Genomic DNA, 26,026 nt, shown 5'->3' on the forward strand with positions numbered 1-26,026 from the left:
TAGGAGTCCTGGAATTTGACCCTCTTTGAGGCTGACTTGCAACTGCTCACTCCCCCCTGGTCCACCTGGTGTGCCTTTCTAGGAATTGATGTCAACATAAAAGATAACCGTGGCCTGACTGCCCTAGACACTGTCCGGGAACTGCCTTCTCAAAAGAGCCAGCAGATAGCAGCGCTTATCGAAGGTACCCGTTCATCTGCCTGTCGGGGTGACCAGGGGCACACTGGCCAGACCAAGGCATTTGTATTTGGTGCAGCTTTTTTTGTCTTTCCACATAGATCACATGACTGGAAAAAGAAGTGCAAAAGAGGCTGATAAAACCCCCACGTCCCAGGGAACTCTCATCTCCAATATGGACTCCATATCCCAGAAGTCTCAGGGTAAGGTGGCCTTTCTCTGCCAACGAAGGGGCTCTTGGCTTGAAGAGTTGAATGGTCTTTGGTAGACTAGAAAGGGCTTCATTTAAATAATAACTTCACGGGGTTGGGAGTACTTAATAAGTTCATATTCACATTTATTGTTTTCCAGCTAGCATTTGAACTTTTATTGGACATAGCTTAGGCCTTTGACTTTGGATCTCTTCTTTCCTACTTTATCTTATTCTCTACTCTTACAGTTGGCTCTGTGAGGTCTGTTCTGGGCTGTGTTGTAGGTGGGATGATCTCAGGATAAATTCAAATCTCAAGGAAACCTTTTCCTAACACACGCTATCCTGCTTGGAGCATAGTTGGCCCTCAGTCAATATTGAGTGAATATCACCAGGTTGGTAGACGTGTATATGGCAGATTTTGGTACTATATCATTTGGCCAACAAATGGGGTCTGGGCACTAGCTTGGGCAGTCCAGCCTCCCCATCATTAGCCACGATCCACCCTTTCAGATTTATTGAGCAGCCTTTTGGGTCCTAGGTATGATGAATGGGAAAGACAGACTACTGACTGATGCTTTCCCTCAGATACAAAGCTAGTAAAGAAGGCCAGAGGAACAGAACAAAGCCAGACACTGAGGTGGGAAAGGGATTTTTCAGACGGATGTGGAGGTATAAGGTTAAAGGGCACTCGGCCTCTTTTTCACTGTGGAGTCCTTGTCTGCCCCCACCTCCACCACCCCCACTTTTTTTCTTGACCTTATAATCTACTGGTTACGGGGTTAGTAGCTCACTGAGCTCTTAGCTTTCAAGGATTTTACAGTTACGGTTTTGACTATTTGCCAGAGACCCAGTGCGCTCTGGTCCACAACAGACTGTAACTTTCCAGAGTCACAAATTTGGACCCGAGGTAGTCTGAGGTTTGTAATTCCCTGCTGAGTTTAACCTTGCACAGTGCCTCTGTGTCAGAAAGGCTTCACCACCCTCTCTTTTGCTTGAGCACATGGAGGTTTCTGCTAAGAATTTAAAGGATTACTGAAGTTTCCAGTTATACTTTGCTACGTTTTATCGTTTAAGTGTATGCTACGATGGCGTTGAGGTTCTTGGGAGTTTATAAAGGTCTTGGAAGGTATCCCTCGTAGGTGTCAAGGGTTTGCCATATCGAATTAGAGAAAAATCTCTTTAAGTCTCAGGGTATAAAGAGCAACTGAAACTCTATTTATTCCTGTCTGTGGAGCAAAGCAGTTATTTTATTTTCCTGCTGTCTGTTTGTCAAGTTCAGGTTGATGAGGGGCTTTGGATACGGTGGTTGGAAATCCGAGATTGTGCTCCCCGTCCATTGACTCTTGCTCTCTAACCTGTTCAGGTGACGTGGAGAAAGCAGTGACTGAACTGATCATTGATTTTGACACAAACACTGAAGAGGAGGGTCCCTACGAGGCGCTGTACAATGCCGTCTCCTGCCATTCATTGGATAGCATGGCCAGTGGGCGATCATCTGACCGAGACTGCACGAACAAGGAGGCCGAGGCAGCAGGAGTCAAGGCTGCTGGAGTGAGGCCTGTATGTGGCCTGGGGCCCTCGACAAGCTGGGGCTGTGCTGTCAGCCTGTGCCTCAGCGGGGCGCTGGGAGAGGGAGTGTGCCCCTAGTGCCCGCTCGCTTGCCAGAGGCCTGCAGCCTTCTCCCCTTGTTCTCCTGGCGCTCTGCCACATCTCTGTCTTGCGTAGTGTGTTTAAACTGTAGAGATCCCCTTGAGGTAGAATTTTGGTTTTTCTGATTTCAATATAACATATTTACATCATTCTATTAGTTTTCGGCCTTAGAGCAAACTGAAACATTTTATTTCCATTTAGCCTCATGTGGCTTCTGTCTTTGGGGTCTTTGCTTTATATTGTTGGTTTTCTCTCTGGAGAGCAGTTCCACAGTGAAAGAGCTCACTGAAGTAAGTTCTTGTCTGCCCTGAGTGCGTTCTCACCTTCATTTGCCCTCAGAGCGTAATCCATGTGGCTCTGGACAGAGTCTGCATTCAGCAGGGTTGTAGCAAGGCTTAATCAGGTATCACATGTGTTAGTATGTGGCATTCCTGTTCTTCCCAGTTACTATCTCTACAGCCATTTCTTCCTCAAGGTCCACCTTCCCATCTTACTGCTTTTTTCTCCAATACTTGCTTCTGCTTCAGTCTTGTCCATTGTTCTCAAGACTTTTTATTCCCTTTTTCTCCCTCAGGGTTTTACTCTGAGCTTAAGCCTGAATCAGTGGTCCCACTGACCTTCCTTCCTACATTGCCAGCACAGTAAGTTGAGGTTTTGAGCACCGCACTTGCCATTGCTCCAACAGAATCCTAGTGACCCCAGCTTGAGGCAGATTTTCAGGTATATATTATTTCTTCCTGTTGAAGAGGCCAGACTTTCCCTTTTGGTCTGAATCTGCTTTATGACCATTTAGATGAACCTTTGGCCGCTAGGTGATCCTTGGGTTTTTCAGATGTGCTCTGGCAATGGCTTGATGTTTCTTAGTGTTCTTTTTTGTTGGGCTCCGTGCCTGGTCCTAGAAGAGTGCCAGCATTTCTGTATGAATTTTGGAAAGGCCCACCAGTCTTGTGGTAGCCCACTGGAGTGGGCATTATCAAGGACTGGTAAAACTGCTTGTGGGTGGTGGAGGCACATGCATGTGCCAAGGACCCCTAGCATGGTGCTTCTGTAGACAGAGCTGGTTGGTTTCACTTTCGCCTTAGCGTCAGTGAAGCCAGCAAACCCACCTGTGGAGGAAGGCATTGCTTTGTGGTACTTACAGGTGATGGCCATTAGAGGGAGCTGGAGGCTTTACAAGAAGAACACAGGGTTCCTGAAGGAAGCTCTGAATAACCCAAGTTCCTGTGGGCTTAGCCACTGATTTATAGTCTCTTTGTTCTGTCCCACTCCGGGAATCTGTCCTCTGGTGGTCTTGCTAAATAAAAACTGATGCATCTTGGGGTGCATGCTTTGCCATTTTTACTTGAGTATGTGATGGCTGTGCTACCTTCCTGGCCCTTGGTAATTAACTGTGGCCAAGGGACTGTTTGTTGTACGTCTTACAAATGCAGTGGATGGTGAGTATAAATCAGCTCTGCACTTCCAGGCCCCTGGGCCGACGTTCTCACATTTGGGAAAAAAGAGGCTCCTGCTTTTCTCTCCAGTGTCCCCAGTGATCACTTCTTGCATAAGAGGTGTTCATATTGTTCTTTCTAGGCTCCTTTAGTCTTGCTTCTGGGATGGGTCCTTTTTGTCATTGTTGTGTTTCATTTTGTTTTTTCTCAGCTATTTTTGTCCCGAGGTTGGATAACTGGTGTGGATGATGGGCCTGCTCCCTTTGCTGTTCCCTTCCTTATGAGGTACCACTTAAAGGAACCAAGCTTGTTTCTGCACTTCTGGAGTAAGATGGCTAGGGAAAGTGGAACTTAGTGGGAAATGTGATCTCAGCTTTGTTTGGCTTGAAAAGATGAACATGTTTTGAAGTTGTTGCCGTTGGGCGTCTATCTGGTTCCCGGGACTGTAGGAATGACTGATTTATCAAGATAGAATCCTGAGGGGTGAAGCATATTTGAACAGAGATCCTGGATGCCAAATGCTAACCGACTGCTACCTGACCCTGTCCGCTCCTGGGACATGGGAGACATCTTGCAGACTTCTCTGAGGCTCTTTCATAATTCAGCATGTGCCTCCACCCTGACTTTTATAAACATTCCTGTTCTAGCAACACAGTGAACTAACCGACAAGCCAGGGAATGAGCCTACAAGCCAATTCCTGGGTCAGGTTCCCACTCCCTTCCCTGTAGGAACATGATTATGAAGCATGATTAGGACTTTGGACGGTAAACAGTGCTGACCGTCCGGCAGGTACAGTGGCAAACCTTTCTCCAGCCTTCTGCCCCTGAAGGTTGTATGTATTCCTGAAATTGTCCACCTCACTTGACCTCACTAATCCCTGCTTCAGGGTGTTTCTTGCTCTAGGGCAAAGATATGGCCCACAGATAGCTGCCCATTTTTGTGAATAAAGTTTTATTGGAACACAGCTACGTGTACATATTTTCCCTGGCTACAATGTACTGCAGTGGCGGAGTTGACCACAAAGCCTGAAATATTTACTCTGTGACCCTTTAAGAAAGAGCTCGCCAGCCCTTGCTCCAGGGCAGACAGCTGACAAATATTCCTTTTTTAAATGGGCTGAGATGAAAGGTTTTCGTATGTGAAATAGGAATAGTAATCATTGAAGGAGGTGACCAAGGACTGGATAGAGACCGGTTCTGAGCCTTGGCCAATAAATGGGGGTAGCGTTAAAGTTTGAGCAGGAATTGATGTTTTCGTCCTTGATCACTTTCCTCATTACTTCCTTAATAAGGTGGGTTGTTAGAACTCTGACAAATGGGTTCTTTTGATTTACTGCTTCCTCTTTTTCACATAGTCTGGAAGTTGAGCCACTGGCTTTTTTAGGCTAGAGTTTTATTATGGGTATTATGAAGGACATTCTCTGATAAGGCAGTTCTGTGGTTTCAGTGCTGTTATTTCTCACTGTGGTCTAGAATATGAAAGAAGTGTTTATAATCTCTGCTACAAACATCAAAAAGCGAAGAGCATGCTGACTGAATTTTATGTATGTGGGGGGGGGATATGTGCAGATACTGAGCCATCTGTTTAGATACTGATCCTTGAGTTTAGTCTCTCAGGGGAGTTCTTTACATTATTCTTTTTCATTTCCAGGGGCTAAGATAAGAACAGACATTAGATACTAGAAAAAAGAGATAGTGAAATACTTTTTTCTCTTCTACAGAGAGAACGTCCACCGCCTCCAGCAAAGCCACCACCCGATGAAGAGGAGGAAGACCGCATAGATAAGAAGTATTTTCCCTTGACAGCTTCTGAGGTAGAGGGTTGAGGGTTTATTGCCATCCCTGAAATATGATTTTTTGGAAAGTACATCGATGTGTGCTTAAAGACTTTGCTTTCTCATTTTCTTATTGCCTCTTTGGATTAGCAAGTTTTGTGTACATCAGTAATCTGGAAGAAGACCTTTCCAACCCACTCAGAAGTACTAAGCAAAGAATTTTAATGGAGCTGTCTGGCAGAGTCAATTACTGATCTGCATTGCACACTGAAAGTAACCCACGCACATTTCTCCTGGCTCCAGTGGCCAAACAACAGTTTGACTTTTTGCTTTTTTTTGTACCTGTGTCATCTTTTGATACAAAACGTAGAGTATGCCTCTAATAACTGTTCTATAGACTATGTCATGTTAGCGAGCTTGGCGATTCTGCGCCAACCGTCTGATCTCTGTTTTCACATTTTTCTTCTCCATTTCACATGAAGAATCCACCAGGACAAACATGGAAAATGTCATGAAGACTCAATTAGAAGAGAAATAGGAGTCATGGGGGTGGCAGAAATCAAAGGTTATTTGAGAAGACTCGTCCATCTTTTTAGAGAAGAATTATTATCATGGGGCAAAGAGTTCAGTCTTCCTTCTTGGTTATATGAAGAAAATCATATTTTCCATGATCTTTCATTTTCAGAATGCTCCTTTAATACTTCCCACTGTGCAGAGAATGTTTATTCAGTATTTTCAAAATATTACATAATTTCATTATTTTGTTGCTCATTCAGTGGCCTATTGTTCTTTAATTTAAAAATCATCTGATATAAACTAATCAACTAAGTCTCATTACTTTATCCCTATAAGTCAGAGTTAATTTTTTTACTATTTTGCCACAGACCATCCAGTGAGACAGGTTCTTTTACTTAGTATAAACACGTGGAACCAGAAAGATGGCTTTCGTTTAACAAAATGTATAAACACAAGGACGCCCTTTTAAGAATGTAAAAGTCAGTGTTGGAAATGGGGGAAGGTGTTTATGCTAGGTACAAATTCTGTCTCTATTTTTTGTATGCCTTAATTACAAAATAATTATTATTCATGTTTCAACTAAGGGGTCTCTAGAATTACAGCCTCTAAGGTGATAATACATTGCTAGCAGATAGAAGTGTATGTAGCAGATCCCTGTATGTTTTTATACAGAGATTTGCTTCATTTCTCCCTTTTTACCAGGAGAAACCTGGTACTATGGAGCCTATTCAACTGGGGCTAGGTCTCTATAAATGCCTTACGCCACCTCTTTAACAAGGACTTGGATTAAAGTTCCTAATGCCCAAGGATAAGTGCAAGGCTCTTAAAGAAATATTAGATAATGAGGACTTTCTGTTCTCCCAAGGCTTTTCAGAGAATATGATTTGTCAATAACAGTATCAAGAGAAGGGCACCTGGGGGGGCTCAGTCGGCTAAGTGTCTGTCTTTAGCTCAGGTCATGATCTCCAGTCCTGGGATCTAGCCCCAGGTCGTTGGGCTTCCTGCTCAGTGGGGAGTCTCCCTCTGCCCCCCTCCCCCACCACATGCACGCACATGCGCGCTCTCTCTCTCAAGTAAATAAAATCTTAAAAAAAAAAACAACCAACGGTATCAAGAGAGAGGGGAAGAAATCTACATATTACTCTTCTGGATGGGAGACTGAGATACTTCTAGGACTTGCTTCTGAACATCTGGAATTCTGGGTCAGTTGGGCCATTGCAGTCAGAAGTTGGAAGACCCATGAGAACCCCAGCTTTGCGTACTTAGTGATTTTAAGTACATAAATACAGAAGTGAAGTGGTCTGTGCCATTATCCTTTCAATGATCAAGGCAGATTCTGTTTGCTGTAGTTTGAATGAATAGGTCTTCTCCAAAAGTGGATTTTTTTTTTTTTGGACTCTAGTCTTCCCTATTTTGATTTCTTACACTCCCAAAGCTTTACTACCCTAACCCTCATATCCTAGGAAGCACTGGCTCATCATAATTTAAACTTTTATATTTGGCAGGCCATCTGCTTCAGTGTTTGTGTCCTATTCCCTAGGCTTGTCGTTGTCAGATGACTCATAGAAGCCTTTAAGGGAAGCTGAGTATAGCTGGCTCCAGGAGAGCTTATCAGATTAACGACCAGGTCATGAAACTGGCTTAAAGAAATTAAACACATACGTATGTGTGTGCACACACGCTATTGAGATGTTTTTGCCCCGCCAAATGGGCTGCCAGCTGCGTCGGACTCCCATGGTCTTCTGTGTGTTCAGATGTGTTAAACGTTCACGGGAAGGTGCAGCTGCTGTGGTATCTCTTCCAGAAAACTGCACGTACCCCGACCGGTCATTCTGTTGGTCACAGTTAGGTGCTGACTGGTAGTAGCTTCTCTCTGCAGCGGAAATGTTCCTTTCCACGTAACAGAGAATATGGCTTTTTGGCTTTGATTTATTGCCGGCTGTAGAAGAAAGAGGAGGAAAAGAGCAAGGAATAATCTAGTAAAGAGCAGAATGCTTTCTGTTGAAAATCACTTATTGCCATATTCACTGTGACAGGGCTTCTTGAGTGGGAGTTAGGAAGGCTCAAAGCAAAGCAGTCTGTTGCTTTATTATGAGATTTTAATCCCGTAGCTGGCGGGAGCCAGGACTGAGAGGAAAAGATCACCCTAGAAGTTGTCTGGATGTGAGCAGGGGACTCTCGCTAGAGAATCTGAAGGAGGGAAAGAGTTCCAAATTGGATGGGAAGTCCTTTTTCCCAGAAAGAAAAAAAAAAAATGAGACCATCTTGGTCCAGAATCAGGGGAAGTGAATTTTATGGCCCTGGCTCTGCTGGTTGCTCTCTGTGTAACCTTGGGCAAGTCCCTAGACCTGTCTGGGAACTCGGTTTGGGCATCTGCAAAATGAAAGAGCTGGAGCCAGGTGCTCTCTAACTGTGATTGGAGTGGTCCGGCTCTAGCATTTGCTGGCGCTGTGCTCCTTGTTGTTGTACTCAAGAGCCAGGCCCAGAGTGACCGGAGGTCCAGTGGGCCTGATTTTCCAGGTGGAAGTCATCAGCTGTCCTGCTCAAGAAGAAAGGATATTATAGGCCGGGTATCCAGACTGTCAACTACCTTTCAGAGAAGCATGCCTGGGGCTATATGAGGGCCCTTGCTGTGTGCAGAACACTCACAGAATCAGATTTCCAGAGCTCTGGCTAAGTGATAGCTATGGGTGTGTAAACCTACAGAACACAAATTCCTGTCTGTAAAGCCTGTGGTATTAAGTTGACACCGTATGAACTGCTTAATGGTCCCTCTTTGTTCCCTTAATTGTGTTCCTACGAAGAGGCGAAAGGAGTAAGTAATACAGGCAAATGGCTCGCTGTAATGAAATAGCTTTTAGCTTCCAGGTGGCTTTCAGTAAAGTGGAGATTCCTGTTGTGCCTAGCAGAATTTCAGAAAGAGACTGTCATTCTGCCTTTAGAGTGGCAGCCTTGTTACCAAACAGGAGCGGCAGCCTCTCATTTAGTGGGGGGCTGCTCGCTAGAATCCTTGTTGTCTCATTAGGCTGTAACATAGTGAGCTGTGTCTCCGAGAAGCGAAGCCCTGATGAATCACAAACCTGATTTATTTCCAGTGAGCTGTGGGGCATGTCTGAAGGAGGAGGTTTCTGCATGTACCAAGGAATCACATTTGTTAGGGTACCGTTATTTGTTAGGTGGACTTGGGAATTCCTCTGAACCGCTCTGTTTGTAATGTATCACTTCTCCTAGCCAAACTGCTCGAGAAGAGATTTCGTGCTTTGGCTCACTCTCCTAATAGCTGGTACATGATTATTCTTAATTTGCCTATGAAACGCATTGGATTCTTAGGACAGATGAGCCAGAATGATCCTCTAAATCAGGGATCTCCATTCTCTCTCTCAGTGTGTCTGTGGCACTAATTATGGTGTTTCCGGCCTGGTTTGAGGAGGAGGCTTGACCACCTTGGTACCATGACTAGCTGTGGCCACGAGGCCTTCGGCTGCCTAGACCTAGTGGGTAGGTAATAGAAGCCAGCTCTGGTCCAGTTATTCCATCGGAGACACTTGGCTGCCTGGATCAGGGATTTCTCCATAGGTAGGGCTGCTTTTTTTCCCCACTGAAATTCATACTGCCTAGCCATTTGACTCCTTTCAGAATAGAGATTGGTGGAATTAATTTAAACTTGTATTACCATAAATGTAGTAGGAAGCTGGCTTTTGAGAGAAACTTCTTTGTAACCCTCAGGACCTGTGAAGAAAGGCTCACAAAAATAGAGAAGGATACATGGAGCACTTCGTTTCGGGGAAATGTCAGTCATTCAGGGTCAGTCAGAAGTCATTTGATTCCCTTTTGAGAAGGTGCGAAGGATTCCAGCCTTGGGGTAGTATGTGTGCATATTAGGGAAGAATTGTGGAGAAAGAAGGCCTTTGTGAGGCACGCTAGCTAAAAACCACTTGGAAGCTACTATCCGCTGAAAAGAGACCATGCAGAACACTGTGATGATGGGAGAGGTAAGGCCAGGTAGGATCTTGGATTTTATTAATGGCTTTTTGATGGATAAAATGAAGTAAGAAAAGGGGAGTTTTTTAATCAAAGGCCATTGAGATCCGAGGCACAGGTGCATATCCAGAAAAGCAGTTGTGGTTCCACGTGACACTTGAGCTGTTTACCTTCTCTCCCCACCCGCTTTCCTCTCTGGTGAAAAAGGAGCCAATAATCTTGAATTTGTTCTGCATAACCTGTCCTGGTATTAGCCACCCAAACGAGAAGTTCTGTGGTGTTTTCTCTCTTAGGTCTTGGCCGTGAGACCCTGGATTCAGGGAAGTGCAGCCAGGGAAGAGGATGAACACCCTTACGAGCTGTTGTTAACAGCAGAAACAAAGAAACTGGGATCCATGGACGGGGATGGAAAACCAAAAGGTATCCCCCACCCCCACCCTGCTCCCAGGAGAAACAGCTGCAAAAGGATTTTTAAAGTTTGTGATCCGGGGCGGGAAGTAGAGAGTGGTGTTCCTTGGGATGGGGAAGTTGGGTGTCATAGCAGTTGGGGGTGGTGGGTGTATTACGACCTTTCATTTTCAATGCCCTGTGTTAGCGTTGGCTCGCCCTCCTTCAGCACGTGAAGCAAGGAGGTGGTTTGGTCAGACCAGGTGATGGCTGTGGAAGGAGAGACGGCCCGTGGCGTGACTTGAGATTGATTTGGGGTCTCAAGTCAGAAACCCTCAAGTTAATGCTGTGGAAAAACAAGCCCAACAAGTCAGTCCCTTGGGGTTCAGGCTGACGGCACATGCTCTGCTTTGAGTCCTGACCTCAGAGTGAGACACTCCTGGGGAGGGGCCCGTGATTGGCTGCCACCCGGTAACTAGAGTGCTCTGTCGCCTTGGCCTACTTTCATTGCCTCTGCAAAATTCAGTTTCCTCTGTGAGGGAGTGAGTGCTGCAGGACCCAGAGCCAGGCCGACGACAGAGGTGAGCGTGCTGCCGGAGGATGTGTGACAGCCTCTGCGCCGAGAACAACAAGGGGCAGTGCAGTTCCCACTGCACTTGGAAGGAACTGCCGGGCCTCTCCCTGCTCTTTGTAGCTTTCTGGTACTAGGTCCTTCATGGGGCACGATTGGCGCCTCCTTTCAATCCTGACAGTCACAGTTCCGGTAAGAATGGGGGTGCGATGGTTTCTTTCCAACGCCCTTTGCTGGGCCTGTCAGAGGGTAGGGGGGTGGCAAAGAGAACATATACGTATGTGTCTGACATTGTAGACCTTATTTTTAATTGTCCTGTTTAAAAGGTTTCTCTTCCAGCACGCAGACACTTTGTGGTCGTTTTTATAGTAGTTGTTTTTTTTTTTTTTTTTTTTTTTTTATGGTTTCCCTTTGGAGCTTCCTAAAAAAAGTTACAATTCAAATATAGTAAAATTTACCCTTTTTGTGTTCAGTTCTGTGAGTTCCGACAAATAGTTATATAACTGCCACCCCAGTCGTGTTAGGAATGGTTTTGTCACATCAAAAGCTCTCTCGCGTCCGTCCGTAATCAGGCCTACATTCTTCCCTCACCTCTGGTAACCATTGCTTTTGTGTCAGTCCCTATAATTTTGCCTTTTCCAGAATGTTCTATAAATGGGAATCATACGATATGTACCCTTTGAGTCGGGTGCCCTGCACTTAGCGTAATTCACTGAAGATTCCTCCGTGTTGTCCTGTGAATCAGTAATTTGTTACTTTTCATTGCCAAGTAGTATTCCATTGTACGAGTGTACCAGTTAGCCATTCTCTAGTTGAGGGGTGTTTGGGTCACTTATAGTTCTTGGCAATTACAAATAAAACTATAAACGTTTGCAGGTTTTTGTGTGAACATTAGTTTCATTTCTTTTGAGAAAACACTAGGAATGGGATTGCTGGGTCCTGGGTAAATATATGCCACACTTTGTAAGAAACTGCCAAACCATTTTCCAGAGTGGTTATACCATTTTGCTTTTCCATCAGAGTTACAGTTGCTGTGTATCCTCCCCAGCACTTAATATTGTCAGGTTTTTAAAATTGTAGTCCTTCCAGTAGGTGTGTAGTGATAGTTCATTGTGGATTTAATTTGTATTCCCGTAATGATTCATGATGTGAACATCTATTAATTGATTATTTGCCATCCGGATAGCTAATGAGGTGTCTGTTCAACTCTTTTACTCATTTTAAAAAATTGGGTTGCTGTGTTCTTATTATTGGGTTGTGAGGATTCTTTGTATATTTTGGACACTATTTATCAGATATGTAATTTTCTCCTAGTCTGCAGCTTGTCTCTTTATTCCCTTAACAGTATCTTTTGAACAGCAGAGGTTCTTAATTTTGATGACAATGTATCTTTTCTTTTCATTTCTTTTTTTATGGATAAGGTCACAAATATTTTTTCTTACATTTTCTTCTAGAAATTTTGTAGGTTTAGGTATCCACTTAGGTCTGCGACCCATTTTGAGGTAATTTTTTTTATTATGCTGTGAGATATATAGGTAGAGATTCATTTTTTTGCATGTGGATATCCAGTTGTTTCAGCATGATTTGTCAAGAACCATCCTTTTCTTGCCTTTGTCACTTTGTTATTCTTTTTCAGAATTGTTTTAGATACTCTTTCCGTACAGAAATTTAGAATGAGCCGGTTGATTTCTACAAAAAGTCCTGCTGGATTTTTATTGGGATTGTGTTGAATCTGTATAGCAATTTGGGGAGCTCTCTAAACTGTACTGAATCTTCTAATCATGCTGGTACGTTTTTAATTAAAATATTTAGAGAGTGGAGTAGAGCACCAGTGCGTTCTCTAGTTGTTTAATAATAAATCATACTGAAATTAACCCTTAAAGAGCAAGTACTTAGTGCTCTGTTTGAAAGTGATTCTTAGGGAATAATTTTTAGCATCAAGTGGGAAGGAGATTATAATTCTTTCTCTCTTTCAAAGGCTTGATCTGGACCCACTGTAAGATAGCTGGCTCAACCTTTGGAAAGAAGAAAACGAGAAAGTCAGACAGACTTCATAAATGGGGCTGGTTTCTTTGGCTGCAAAGCACAGGAATTTTCTGCCCTCAAGTCAGGAGATCTCCAGGTTAAGGACGGAACTGCCACAGGGGACTTAAGGCCTCATGTCTCCTCCTTCGCTTTGGTTCCTTCCAGCTCAGCAGTACTGGGCTAACTGTTACAGAGTAGGTGGTGCAGGAAGCAGATTTAATTGGACCACAGCATGTGGGGTGTGCCGTCCTCCAGGCAAGCTGCTTGGATCACTCAAAGAGCTTTCAGACAAAGGAGTTGAGACATTAAAGATGAAAATGGGCTCTGCCAGTTTCTCTGTCGCCTGGAAGGAACGCCTGCTAGAGTTGGTAAATGTGAGACAAGTTAGCAGATGATATTACGGATTAGTACACAGTCAGTCTTTTCTGCTTTTCCACTAATGTCATTATCTTAGGCAGCTTTTATGAATTAATTCATCAGTTCTCAAAAGGCCATGTTAATGAGACTACCAGAGCTTTCAGCCCTCCTTACTACAGTTCATGAACCTATGGCAGGAGACGTGGGATGGGAGATTATTTAAATTACATTTTCAAAGTACATTTGTATTAGCTCCCAGGGAAAAGGAAATTCAACTAATACAGAAGTGAATACAAGTAAAATGGTCCAGTCTTCTCACCTCTCTGGTACTCACAGTTGCCGGAAGGGACGTAATTTGAAAGTGTAGTGTCTGCTTCAGGCCGTTTGCTATCTTTATTTTTTTAAAAAGTGACTATGTGAGATCGTTTTGTTTGTTTTTAACAACCTTAAATGGGGTCGTATTTCACCAGTGTTTCGCACACTTGTTTTTTTAATTACCTTATCTATAGATCATGGGTACAATTTTGTTTTAAGTTCTTAAAGATCTACCTTATTCTTTTTGAACATTTGTCTCTAGTAGGTGGGTGTTTACATTGCCTCTGGTATTTCTCTGTGATAATTGAAGCTGCTGGGGACATTCTGTACACATATTCTTACATGCTTACAAAAGTATTTCTTAAAAGACACTGATAGAAAGTAGAATTAGCCAGTCAGAGTGCAGGTGCATGTCTCGATCTAACTGGTAAAGCCGAATTGCCCTCCGTTGTTGGTTAATGAGCACACGCTTTCCCATTCCTTCACCAACATGGGGTATTAGCACTCTTGAATGTTTCTCACCGTGATAAGCCAAAGAAGTGTCTTTCGTAATTAGCCTTCGCCTGATCTAGTGAAATTGAGCATCTTGGTCATTAGTGTTAGATGGTCTATGAGGTGCCTATCTTTTTTCTCCCTATTTTTCTACTTAGAAATTAATTAATAGTAGTGGAAACACTTCATGTAAATACTGATAATATTGGGCCAAAGTGATACTCAGAGGAAAGTTTATATCTTTAAATTTATTTGTTATAAAACAAAGACTGGGGTACCTGAGTGGTTCAGTTGATGAAGTGTCTGACTCGTGATCTTAGCTCAGGTCTTGATCTCAGGGTCGTGAGTTCAAGCCCTGTGTTGGGCTCTATGCCCCCACTTAAATAAATAAATAGACTAAAACTTAAGCAAGAGAAAGTAGCAGCGAGGAATTAATGAAGATAAAAGCAGATAGTATACTTCACATACTTTATGGTATGCATGTTACACCTCAGTAAGGAAAAAAATATGAAAAGTGGAAATTATGAAGTGAAAAAAAAAGGCAATAGACATGACCATTACAATGAAAACTTGTTTGTTTTTTAAAGATCTCTGATAATTCTGATCAAGGAAGGAGGAAAGAGCACAACATGTAGGAATAACATAAAGTACACATATAAGCACAAATTTAGAGACTTTAAAAATTAATAATAAGGGTTTATAGAAATAAATTTTTGCGGTTAGAGTTGCTGCCGTCTGCTGGATGAATTGTCTGGGATACTTACTGGTCCATCACAATGACTGGTAGCATGGGGTTTCCAGTGGCATTTAGTGCTTGGTGACTAAGCATCTTGCACTATGTATGACAATGCTGCAGTTGCTGGATTGCCATTTATGTCAGTAGATATAACAAAAACTGACAGAAGTAGAAAGCAATCCATGAAGTAGAAAACTCATCCCTCCAGAAAGGTACTAGGCCCAGATGGTTTTATGGTAGTTTTATCCAACTAGGTATTCCTCTGTTATTTAAATGATTTCCAACACAGAAGTCTCCTAATATCGTTATTCAGGGCTAGCATAACAAGCAATGAGAACAGTGTTTCCAGTTTCACATAGCATAGTCATTTATTTCTCTTTAGTATTTAACTCTTTGCCCACTGGACATTCTGGACATACTCTTCAGAGAAACAATGGACAACTTCCCAGGTTTGATAGCAAATGGGAAAGTCGCCAAGAGCTCTAAAAATCCTTGTTCTCTGTGGTGCTTTTCTGCAGCATCCACTAGTAGTGCTTAGGTCCAGGTGACGTGGTTACTTAGCTGAGGACAGTGATGAATAATTATCCGAAGACAGTGGTACACGTGGACTGTTTGGCACATAGCTACATTCTAAGGTTTTTTAGAAGCAAGTCAGTATTCCTGAGAGCCATGCATTTAGATCTGAGTGAAGTTTATGCATGAGCAGGAAGACCTAATCCTCTTGGAGGGGAGGAAAGCGTTAGCTTCTCCCTCTACTCCCGCATCCGGAGCGCTGCCAATTCCTGAGCCTTTAGGGAATTCTGTAGTGTAACCCTTGGCTTTTCCCTTTGCCAGCTTGGTATTCTCAGATGTGCCTCCATGTGCAGTCCCACTTTCACATTTGGTTTAGTAAGACTTCAGGAAGAAGACCAGATAGGTTAGGTACCTGTGTTCAATCCACCATCTTTACCTGGAAGACCAGGCCAGCTTCTCATGATCAATTCCAAGGAGTAAGTTTGGATGCTTTTCCCAAAGGCAAAAAAAAAAAAAAAAAAAAGTAAATGAGACAGTTTAATAATTAAGCCTTACCTTCAGCAGCTTCCTCTTCTCTCACCTACTTGTATCAGAGGAGCTCCTGCCAAAAGTCCTACTGTATAACTGTCTTGCTCCAATCAATTTATATTTCTGAGTTGGAATAGTTTGTTTTTCTTTCCATTGTGGAACAAGTCCAAGCCTTGTGAACTATACATCTATATTTTCTCTCACGAAATGTATTGACAGCCATTTATATACATATGTATATGTGAGACATATATAAAATACATAAAAGGGCAGAATATGTTAAAATTCTGTAAAGTGGTATAACGTAATTTTGCAGTTCAAAAGAGGGATAAATTATGTTAGTGCAGGAGATCAGGGACGGCTTTGTGAAGGAAGTAGCATTTGAGTTAAACCCAAAAGCAGAGAATTCTACTTGCTAGGCAGAAGTTAGGAGGAAGGAGAGGGCATTTCAGGCAGAGGGAGTGGCATAAACAACAATAAGGTGTTGGGAGATGATAGAGCTCATGTTTGTAAGTAATCCGGTTTGGCTGGAACAAAGAACTGGTTGTGGAGTATGGGATCTCAAATGTCAGTCATTATTCCAGACAGCGCAGTGTTGTTGAAGCTTTTTGAGTGAGATGGTAGGATAGAAGCCATGCTTTAAATATGTATAATTGTGGAATCTTAGATTGCAGTTGGGAGAGACTAGAAGCAAGAATACTTTGAAGTCAAGAGACTTCAAGGAATCTCTTAAAGGAAATTAGGGTCCAAACTAGAGGTATAGGAGGAAGTGATAGGAAGGGAGGGTATGGATGGTAGAGGTATCGAGGAGGTGGAATTAACAGGACCTTACAATCAAATGTGGAAGAATCAAGAAGAGAGGGTATTATGGATGATTCTGAGGTTTTGAGCCTGGGAAAATATTATGCAACTAACAAATAGGGGATTGAGGAAGGACACATTTGAAGGAAGATGTTAAGTTCAGTTTTGAATATGTTAAGTTTGAGGCGTTTCAGGTACTAGGAGGTAAAGATACTCATAAACACTTAGAAATGTGTGTCTAGTGTTCAAGAGAGAGAGATGAGAAATGCAGATTCATGGATCATCCAAGTTGAGTTGATGGGTAACATAAAAGATTAATCATTGGTGAGGGAAAAACTAGACAGATTGAGGAAGTCAAGAATACAACCTATATTTAGAAGCACGAGGGTGAAGAAACATAGGAAAATAATCAGGATAATGCAGTGCCATTGAAGCCGAGGCTGAATGTGACGGAACCCCAAAATAACTGTTGTTTAAACAAGATACAAGTCCAGAAGTAAGGAGTTCAGGGCTAGCATAGCCGTTCATGATGATCAAGGAACCAGTCTCTTTCTGCCATCTCATGGTTCAAGATGACTGTTCAAGTTCACGCTGTCAGCACAGGAAGAAGAAAGGGGAGAAAGGAGGGCACTTTAAAGATAGTTTTCAAAATATTGCTTTCACGTATAACCTATTGGCCAGAATTTGGTCATGTGACTATACCTAACTACAAAGAAGCTGAGAAGTGTAGTCCAAATGTAGGTGACTGTGAGCCAATCTAAAAAAAATCCTATGACCAAGAAGAAGGGGAGAGTGGGTCCCGGGGATAACCGGTAAACTGTGTCAGATGATACAGAAAGCGCTAGACAAAGGAAGACTAGAAGAAGGGGTCAGCAGTTAGAAGGCCACTGATAAATTCGAGACTGGGGAGAGACTTCTCTGAGGTAGGTGGGAAGAGATTAAGTTATCCCCAAGTTTTGACACGGCACTGAGAGTAGTTAAGAGGTTTGTCTGATCTGAGTCTTCTCAGGAAATTGGTGTGATTATATCCGAGAGTACAGGCGCTGTGGGAAAGATGACAGTCTGAAAAGGGTGGGAGAAATGAGGAATCCATCTACGGTGATAGCGCAGTTGTCAAGAGATGAGTAAAAGGGTGGCTGGGCCTGGTGGTCCACTTGGATTCTTGCTCTCCCACGTATTGGCTGGTGACTGTAACCTCTTTAAGCCTGACTTTCTACATGTAAAGTAGGGATACATATTCTTATCTCATGGTTGTTGTGAATAATAAAAAAAAAAATGCTTAACAGGGTGTCCAGCGTAGAATAAGTAGTACCAAACACAGTGTAGCTGTTGGAAGCCAGCTGGGTTAAGTAAACTGGTAGAGGACTCAGTTGTTTCGTGAGTAGTCAGCGGGGCTCAACATTCCAGCAACTGGAGAAGAGAGCAAATGGCTGTGAATACCCAGTGTTGGAACTGGCAGAAGATCAAGGGAAACAGAGATGTCAAGTGTGCTATTAAATTTGGCACGGTTAAGTGTCATGGCTGGTTGGAAAGTGATCCAAGCAGAGCTGGTATACAGAATGGGGAAATTTTGGGGGCCAGAGGTCCAACAACAGGGAGTGAACAGATTCTCCAAGAGGAGTTTAAGGAAATGGGGGAGCTGTAAGGTAGTCAGGACCAAGTCAAGGTAGAACAGTCCTGAGTCCCAAAGCTGGGCTATACCTGTGGGAGCTGCAGTTGGTGGAGATGGGTCCTAACCTGAAGATTCTCCCCCGTGCTGCTACACGTCACCCCGTACTAAACTTGCAAGACTACTGGACCTTCCCCGCCAGTGGAGTTTTATTCTGTCTAGTTTGCAGAACCACTTAGGAGAAACCAGGCTCCTTTTGCAGAGTCGGGAGAAAGGAAACCAGCCTCTGTGTGCAGTGTTAGCATGAAGAGCAGTTCGGAAATGGTTGTAAATGAAGAATGATGATAATGATAGCAGCTACCGTTTAATGAATGCTTCTCAGGGGCGGCCATGTGCTGAGTCCATCTACGCTGATTAGGTCATTGTGTATCTCATGACAAATCTTCCGGGTGGGGGCTATTTTTATCGCCGTGTAGTAGATGAGGAAGAAGTTTGGTGTTAGAGCTGGGTCTTAAGCCCTAGTCTGGCTGAATCCAAAGCCTGTTTAGCCATGAGGTTAAACCATTTTTATCCAGGGCCCTGCTACTCTTCATGTTCTTAACACCCTAGAACTGGAAGATTCATCTATCTAATCAGAGTCAAATCATACTAAATCTCAAAGCCCTAGAGAATGCATCCCAGCCTTTCCTTTTTATTTTTTATTTTTTAAAGACCCAGAAAGAAAAAAAAATCACAGGGCTGGGACTGTAACTTGGGCCTCCTGAATTCCAGTCCAGGTCTCTTTCTGTTTCTCTGGTTGCCATGGACCAGAGAATGGACTCTGGGTCTACTAGTCTTATCAGATCACAATCGCCAGCAAGTGTCTGCATAACCTAGTCAGCACCTTCCTTCTGAGGAGAACGTGGTGACTCTCCACAAGTGGCCATGTCCTGGACACACAGTTTCTGGTGCTCACTGCAGTGACCGGGCAATTGGAGGGTTCCAGTACTAATGGAACAAAGAAAGCAGAACAGTCTGGGTAACTGGAGTAACCTTCTCTGGGTCGGAGGGTTGATTTGACTTACCAAGTTCTCACACAAGCTGCAATTTTTAGCCCTAATCTAAACAGACGGGGGGGGGGGGGGTGACTGAAAATGTGTAAATGTTAAAATGTTATTATTCAGAAGCTCTTGAGATCCCCGTGGATCATCATCATCATTAAAATGCAGCACAGAAGACCTCTTGCTTCAGCAGCTCACAGGGTAAAGGGAAAATGAACACCCACAATGAATGAAGATTGAAAGTCGAGGGGCTGGAAATTAGCATGCTGGTGTGTGCTGCTCAGTCGAGCAGCTGGCCTTGATATACAGGGAGAGTAGGGAAGCAGCTGTCCCTGTGTCCTGGCCCCTTGTTTCTCTGCTACAAGGGCAGGTTGTGGGGACTGCTGAGGGCAGCGTGGGAGGAGGATTGGAAGCTGTGTTCTACGGTGGAAGCGCAGTGGTTCCCAGTCAGAGGGACAGCCTCAGGCCTGACGGTTCTCTTCTGCAGGTCCGAGAGTCCATGAGTGCCCAGGCACGAGGCTTGTGTCTCTGCTTTTTCTAATGTGTTTCCACTAAACTTTAAGCCTTCAGTGCCCAGCTCAGAAGCTACCTCTTCTGAGAATCCTTCTGGTTCAAAGTAATCACACTTTTCTTCCTGTTCACTGTGCATTTGGTTTGTATTTTTCTTAAAGCACCTATTAATTTTGGCCTTGAATTCTAGTCATTTCTGTATATGCTAGTTTCTTCCGATGGCTGGTAAGTCCATTGAGAAACTCAGTGTCTTCATCTCTTGGGTGCCCCTTGAAGGCAGACATCTTGCACATGCTTATGAGGGAATGCGTAGTCATAGCCACAGTCCTGGGGCCCGTTTCTCACTTCGGCTTTCTCACGGTATTACTGTCTGGCCCTTCCTTCTGCTGTCGAGAGTTGTAAGGATAATGAAGTCAGTGGATGTTCATACGCATCATGTACGCTGTCTTTGGTGGTCCTTTCGACAAACCTGTGAGCAGCAGATTAGTTGTTGGGCTTATCTGTGAGCGAAGTACGTTGTAATGGATCCTGTGTGGAGAACAATGGTAATTGTTAACATCTCTTGAGAGCTGGCATGTGTCAGGTGTGGTTCTAAATGCTTGACACGTATAATTTAATTCTCACAACAATCCTTTGAAGTCAGTACTATCATGATCCCAAAATTATAGATGAGAATTCTGGGCACAGAGGAGTTAAGTGATTTGCTCAAGATCTGGCTCGTAATCAGTACATTATATTGTTACCACCTTGTCCCTGAGAGGCCTAATATTATCCTGATTTTACAGAAGGAAGGGACCACTGAGTAGGTCTTTTCCTACCTGTTGATTTGCCAGGGTATCTAGCTTAGTCTTAGATACGGTTTTTTATGGGGAAGAGAACACTAGCTTGTTAAGATCCTGAGGATCTTTGATCTTGACAGGCTTTTCAAATACCAAGATGTCTTTCCTAGGGAATTGCCTGGGTGGGTCATGTAATCATAAGAGTTCCTTTCCATGAGTTCTTATACTCCATAAAGTATTGTTAGATTGTGTTTTCCCTCATGGGATTATGGCCTTCAGAAATTTTTCCTCTTCACATATTTTCCCCTCCATAAGTTTCCATTCTTTCTTTCTGCCTACTTCCTTCCCCCAGCATCTGTCTGGAATTGAGCTCTTGGCATCTGTCTCTCTTTCTTCATTGATGGCTAGTATGAATGGGTGGCTGTTAGACAGGGCCTTCATTGTCAGCTCCCACAGCAGCAGTCAGAACATTCTCTGTGGCTTGGGTTCCGAGGTCCACCCAGGCACTGTGAGCCAGGCTAACTCCTAGTTCTGGGCTCCGGTGTTTCTCTTTTGTTGTTGGACTCCCCTCCCTCCCTAAAATACTGAGAAATAAGGAGCCAGATGCTGACACAAAGGAATAGAAGCCCGTGTTCCCGTTACCAAAGTCCTCTTTTTGTATTCAGATGCAGTCAGAGGAACGTTGCACCTTGGGCCAGAATCTGTAGGAAATTGGCCATGTGGATATGGTCCGAGAGGTAGCAATTTTGACTCTCCCCGTCAGCCTCTCCTAGGAAGTGCTGTTGGTCTGAACCACCAGTAGAGGGTCATGTGTCATCCTCTCCGGCCCCACTGTGCAACGCTACAGGGCAGCTTTGTTCAGGCGGGCAGTTGTCATATGTGGAATTCATAGCCCTGAAGTCATGGCTTCCTGGGGCTGAGTTAAGCTGGATGGAACTCTTACGTACGCAGCATTTCTTCTTCCCTAGAGAAATGATTCCAGTTGTTCAGTGCTTGTTCAGTGCTCTGGACCTGACCTTTGGGGTATAGAGTTTGTGAGTTAGGGGTGTCAAAGTCCTGAAGCAGTCAAGTGTAGAGGAAGGAGATGCCAAAGTTCATACTTCTGGACTCCTGTGGATAAGTAATCAGAGCCATAAAGAGGAGCTAATTGGCTGCCCCCTTGCAGCCTCAGCAGGCTTGCCAAAAGCTGAACAGGCTGTGGAGACTGAACCATTCTTCTCGAGAGAGTGGGGTGAATGGAACCATGTCCCTGCTCAGGCTTCAGGCTGGTGGGTGCAATATGAGAACTGGTTGTTGGGATCCTTCCTTAAAGGCTGTCTTGGAAGAGCCAGCATTGTGGGACTTTGGCATTGTGCATGGGGCAGTGAAGACTGTTTTAGTGCATCGTGTTTATGAAGTGCACCCCTCCTCACCTGATGACCGTATTCAGTTGTGGAACTAAGCTCCCAGGAACCTTGGGCTGCAGGCACACTGGTGAGGGAGGGTGGGTGCTATGTAGGCAGTAGCAGGAGAAGTACCCAGGCAGGGATCTGCAGCACCCCCTGAGAGGGAGAAGTTTGCCATCATTGTATGGTGGAGACTTGGATTCTCATCACCATTGTAACATAAAAGGGATTTTTAAAGACTGTGCAGTCCATCCTACTTATTTTAGATAGTGAAGCCCAGCAGGATGAGATCAGTGCCAAGGCCACACAGCTAGAGAGCAGCACAGCCAGGACCAGAGCCAGGTGTTCAGAAAAGCCTAGGTTAAAGTCTTCTCCCCACCACCTTGGACAAACCACTAAAGGCCCGAGGCCCTTAGATTCCTCACCTGTAAAAATAATTGAACTTGATCCTTTGGGTTCTAAGATTCTCTGAACTCATGAACAGTACTTGGGAGCTTTGGGCAGATGAGGGAATCCTTTGGTATCTATACCGTTGATTCCACTTACAGAGAAAACAACATTGAATATTAGCTTAGGAATGTGAGCTGGTACTGGGCAGAGTGGTTAATCTACCCTGCTGATGTAGGTGAAAATCTCTAATGGGTCTGAGTTCATGCAGGGCGAGCCCCTTGGGTGTCCCAGTGTGATACTGATGGTGGACTCTGAATTGGTCAGTTATTTATGCCACTCCAGGGCAGAGGTATTTGCTATCTTGCGTGACTATACAGTAGTAGTTGGCCTCACGAGCTAGGAGTGTCAGATTTCTGGGCTGTTGAGGAGGTCTTGAGAGAACTGCAAATGTCTCTTGGCATTGACAAATTAGACCATTTTGTTTTCAGTGGATCAACTGAGGTTAAACTTAAACAAATAGGAGCAGCTGGGAGGCTTTGGAAGGAGTGAGATGTGCACATTCTAAAAAAAAAAAAAAAAAAAGTGCTCCCTGAGGAAGGAAGGATGAGGCGTGGAACCCTGAACAGCCCCCCTGTGAGGAAGGAAGCGGTTATTTCTCTGCTGTTTTGTTTTGCACGTTCAGTTAAAGAATTCCAGAAGTTGCAGGTTGTGGATCATGACCTCCATTTTTTCCCCCCTCTGTTGCTGCTTGCCAGAGGAAGGGAGGGCGAGTGGCTCTAAATAACACTTTGGCCTTTATGGAAATGTATCAGATGTTCCAGGAGTGAGTCTCGCCTGCTCGCTGGCTCGCTTTCTCTCTCTCTTTCTCACTTTTACTCCGTGTTTGCTCTGTCTCCTTACTCCTGTCCTTTCTGTAGGATATAGTTAGCACTTCTCGCCTTATATAGCAAGGTCTGGTCGTTAACGTTAACAGAAACCTAACAACAGGGAAGGCTGCCAGATAGCATTAATCAGGCCAGTGTTTGGAATTTCATAAATGCTCTGACTTTGGGTACAAATTGAACATTAAGAACAATACGAAACTGTTTTCTTCCTTCCTCTCTCTTCTTCTCTCCCTCTGCCCTCTCTCCAGCCCATCCAGCTTCTCTCTCTTTCCCTGTTGTTGAATTCCTCAGCCCTGCCGTTCGCTCGCTACATTGGAACTTTGTTGATTTTTGCCACGTTTAATTTTTTATTTCTCTGTCTCTCCGTCCACTCCAAGACCACAGGCGGAGCAGCAGCAGCCGGAGCCAGGACTCTGCGGAGGGGCAAGACGGGCAGGTCCCAGAGCAGTTCTCAGGTCTCCTCCACGGCTCCTCCCCGGTGTGTGAGGTGGGGCAGGACCCTTTCCAGCTGCTCTCTGCCACTGGCCAGAGCCATCCAGAAGGGTCCCCCACACGGGGCGCCTGTCACGAGGCCAGCATGCAGCTGGAGGAGACGGGTGTGCACGCTCCTGGAGCCTCCCCGCCCCGTGTCCTGGACCAGAGTAAGAGAGTGGGTTACCCGGCTGGCCTGCCCACCACCAACAGCCAATCGCACCCCGAAACTTTGACTCACACAGCATCTCAACACCCTGGTGGTGCCGAGGAAGAAAGAGACCGGAGTGGGGCTAGGAGCCGAGCCCCTCCCACCAGCAAACCCAAAGCTGAACTCAAACTCAGCCGCAGCTTGTCCAAGTCTGACTCTGATCTCCTGACCTGCTCACCCACGGAGGACGCTACAATGGGGAGCCGGAGCGAGTCCTTGTCCAACTGCAGCATCGGGAAGAAGAGGCTGGAGAAGTCGCCCTCCTTTGCCTCGGAGTGGGATGAGGTAAGGCCACGTGATGTCAGAGGGAGCTGGGCTGGCCACAGCCCACCACAGCTCCCCTGTGTGCCGACTCCCGGGACCAGGACATGTGGGCCAGCGTTGCCCTGGCTCCTTTGCACTGTGACCAGAATGTTTCTGACAGCCGTGACGAGACAAGCCCCAAATTGCCAGGCAGGGGATCTTATTGCCCAAATGGCAAAGGATAGGTCCATTCATGGTTAAGCTGGAGGGTGGCGGCCCCAAGCAGACAGGTCTGAGGGAGAGGCAATTCCTAGAAATGACATGCTGTTTGAAAATATTTGGATCCCATTAGCCACCATCCAGGAGTCATCTAACCCTGAAGAAAACTTTGTATGAGTCTTCAGGAGGAAGAGGAAAGACCTGGGGTCAGCTAGGAGGGGGTAAGAGGGGTGGGCTTTGGGAGACGCTGCTGAAAGGGGATCAGAAGGGGGCTTTTCTAGTCTCTGCTCCTCCATGATGATTCCTACTGCATTCCCCTGGAAGACTAAACGCCTCTCCCCGCAGAAGCATTCTGCCCGTCCCACATTCCCGGGTTGATGAGGCAGAGGGCTAGGTGGTTGGAAAAACAGAGATTAGAGAGGAGAAAACGTTTGGAGTCTGAGGCCCAGGTTAACTTTCATAACCACTGTTCTAGAATAGTTAAGAAATATGTACCCGGATATTTTTCAGTGACTGTGACATGTCTTACTGGGCACAAGAATGTGTTTCTCAAAGATTGGTAAACACCCAGAGAATGTTAGCGTGCTACTCTTGCAGGCTTCTTGTTGAGAGGGAGCTGCCTTTGAAGGGGCCTGGGTCTGTCTCCCAGGAACATTTTCAAGAGATGAATTTAGCTCGCGAAGAGGAGGGGAGCAGTGCAGCTGACGCGTCCGTTTGAGCAATCTGTAGACTAAATGCCCTACCCAGATCTATTCAGGTTGCAGCTGCGAAGTTATACAAACCAAAGTGAGTCCCATTCCCGGCGTGGGAACAGGGTGGGGGCAATTCCTACAGCGCTCTATCTCCGGATAAGATGAGGTTGGGGACTCTGCATAGTCGAGGACTGAGGAGTCCTGCGCAACAGAAGTTTTCACTGCTTCAGAAACCAGGATTGCGTGAGCCCGGACTAGACGCTAGACCGCTTAGAGGAAAATCAGTTTGAGTGACAGAGCTCTCGGCCCGTGGGAGATTACACACTAGAGTCTGCGTGTAGCACACTAGAATGTGTGCTCTGCCTTTGTTTTTCAAAACAGAGTTTCACTCGTTTACAGTCAAGGACAGGATAAGGCAGTTTACAAGTAAGAGAAGTGCAGTGTGCCCTGAAGTCGGAGGAAGGGCCGATGGAGAAAAACATCGGTGGGGGTGGGGAGGGTGGAGACAAGAGGGTGGGAGGGGGCTTCAGGAAAGATCCCACAGATGCAGAACTTGACGTGGAATTAAAGAAGCAGGTGTTTTGGGGAAAACCAGATTGAAGCTAGGGGAATGAGGAAAGGGCACTGGTGGAGAGAATAGTGTGAGTGAAGGTATGGAGCTGGGAAAGCTTAGGTCCTTTGGTTTCTATAGAGAGTGGGGTTTGTATAGGGGAGCATAAGGAATAAGGGTAGGGGGGCACCTGGCTGGCTTAGTTGGTGGAGCGTGTGACTCTTGATCTCAGGGTTTTAAGTTCAAGCTCCAGGTTGGGTGTAAAGATTACTTAAAAAATAAGATCTTAATAAGAAATAAGGATAGAGAGTGAGAGGAGACTGAACATGAGGCTGAGAAGTGAATATTTGGTTTGATATCAAGGCAGTATATCAGAATCCTTCAAATGTGCTGGAAGACAGCTTTTCCAGTCAAATGAATTACCTCTTCTTGTTGGCTCCATCTCCTGAGCGTACCTTTCACCCAAGAGGTCAGTAGCACTGGGTGATTCGCCACAGGATTTCCATGCTCTGTTAACACGCAGCCTTGCCAGGCAGTCTTATGGGCTCCACCATTTCCTCCTGGAGAAAAAACATGAAATCACTGAAGCACGG

The 26,026-nt window shown here is 44.8% G+C and overlaps 1 protein-coding gene across 6 annotated transcripts in view; it reads left to right on the forward strand.

Annotated features, from left to right (window-relative positions):
- Nucleotides 1-26,026, forward strand: part of ANKS1A (ankyrin repeat and sterile alpha motif domain containing 1A) — a 175,551-nt gene that overhangs the window by 83,779 nt on the left and 65,746 nt on the right. For all 6 annotated transcript variants that reach the window (XM_087858156.1, XM_045772007.2, XM_087858153.1 and 3 more), the window contains 6 exons: nucleotides 83-184; nucleotides 279-380; nucleotides 1,734-1,930; nucleotides 5,175-5,267; nucleotides 10,019-10,145; nucleotides 23,425-24,014. In XM_087858156.1, the coding sequence (XP_087714282.1) occupies nucleotides 83-184; nucleotides 279-380; nucleotides 1,734-1,930; nucleotides 5,175-5,267; nucleotides 10,019-10,145; nucleotides 23,425-24,014 (1,211 nt within the window). The remainder of the gene's footprint in view (nucleotides 1-82; nucleotides 185-278; nucleotides 381-1,733; nucleotides 1,931-5,174; nucleotides 5,268-10,018; nucleotides 10,146-23,424; nucleotides 24,015-26,026) is intronic.

This window comes from Ursus americanus, chromosome 32 (genome assembly GCF_024610735.1).
Source record: "Ursus americanus isolate L20-20 chromosome 32, mUrsAme1.1.p, whole genome shotgun sequence".
In the NCBI taxonomy this organism is placed as follows: Eukaryota; Metazoa; Chordata; class Mammalia; order Carnivora; family Ursidae; genus Ursus; species Ursus americanus.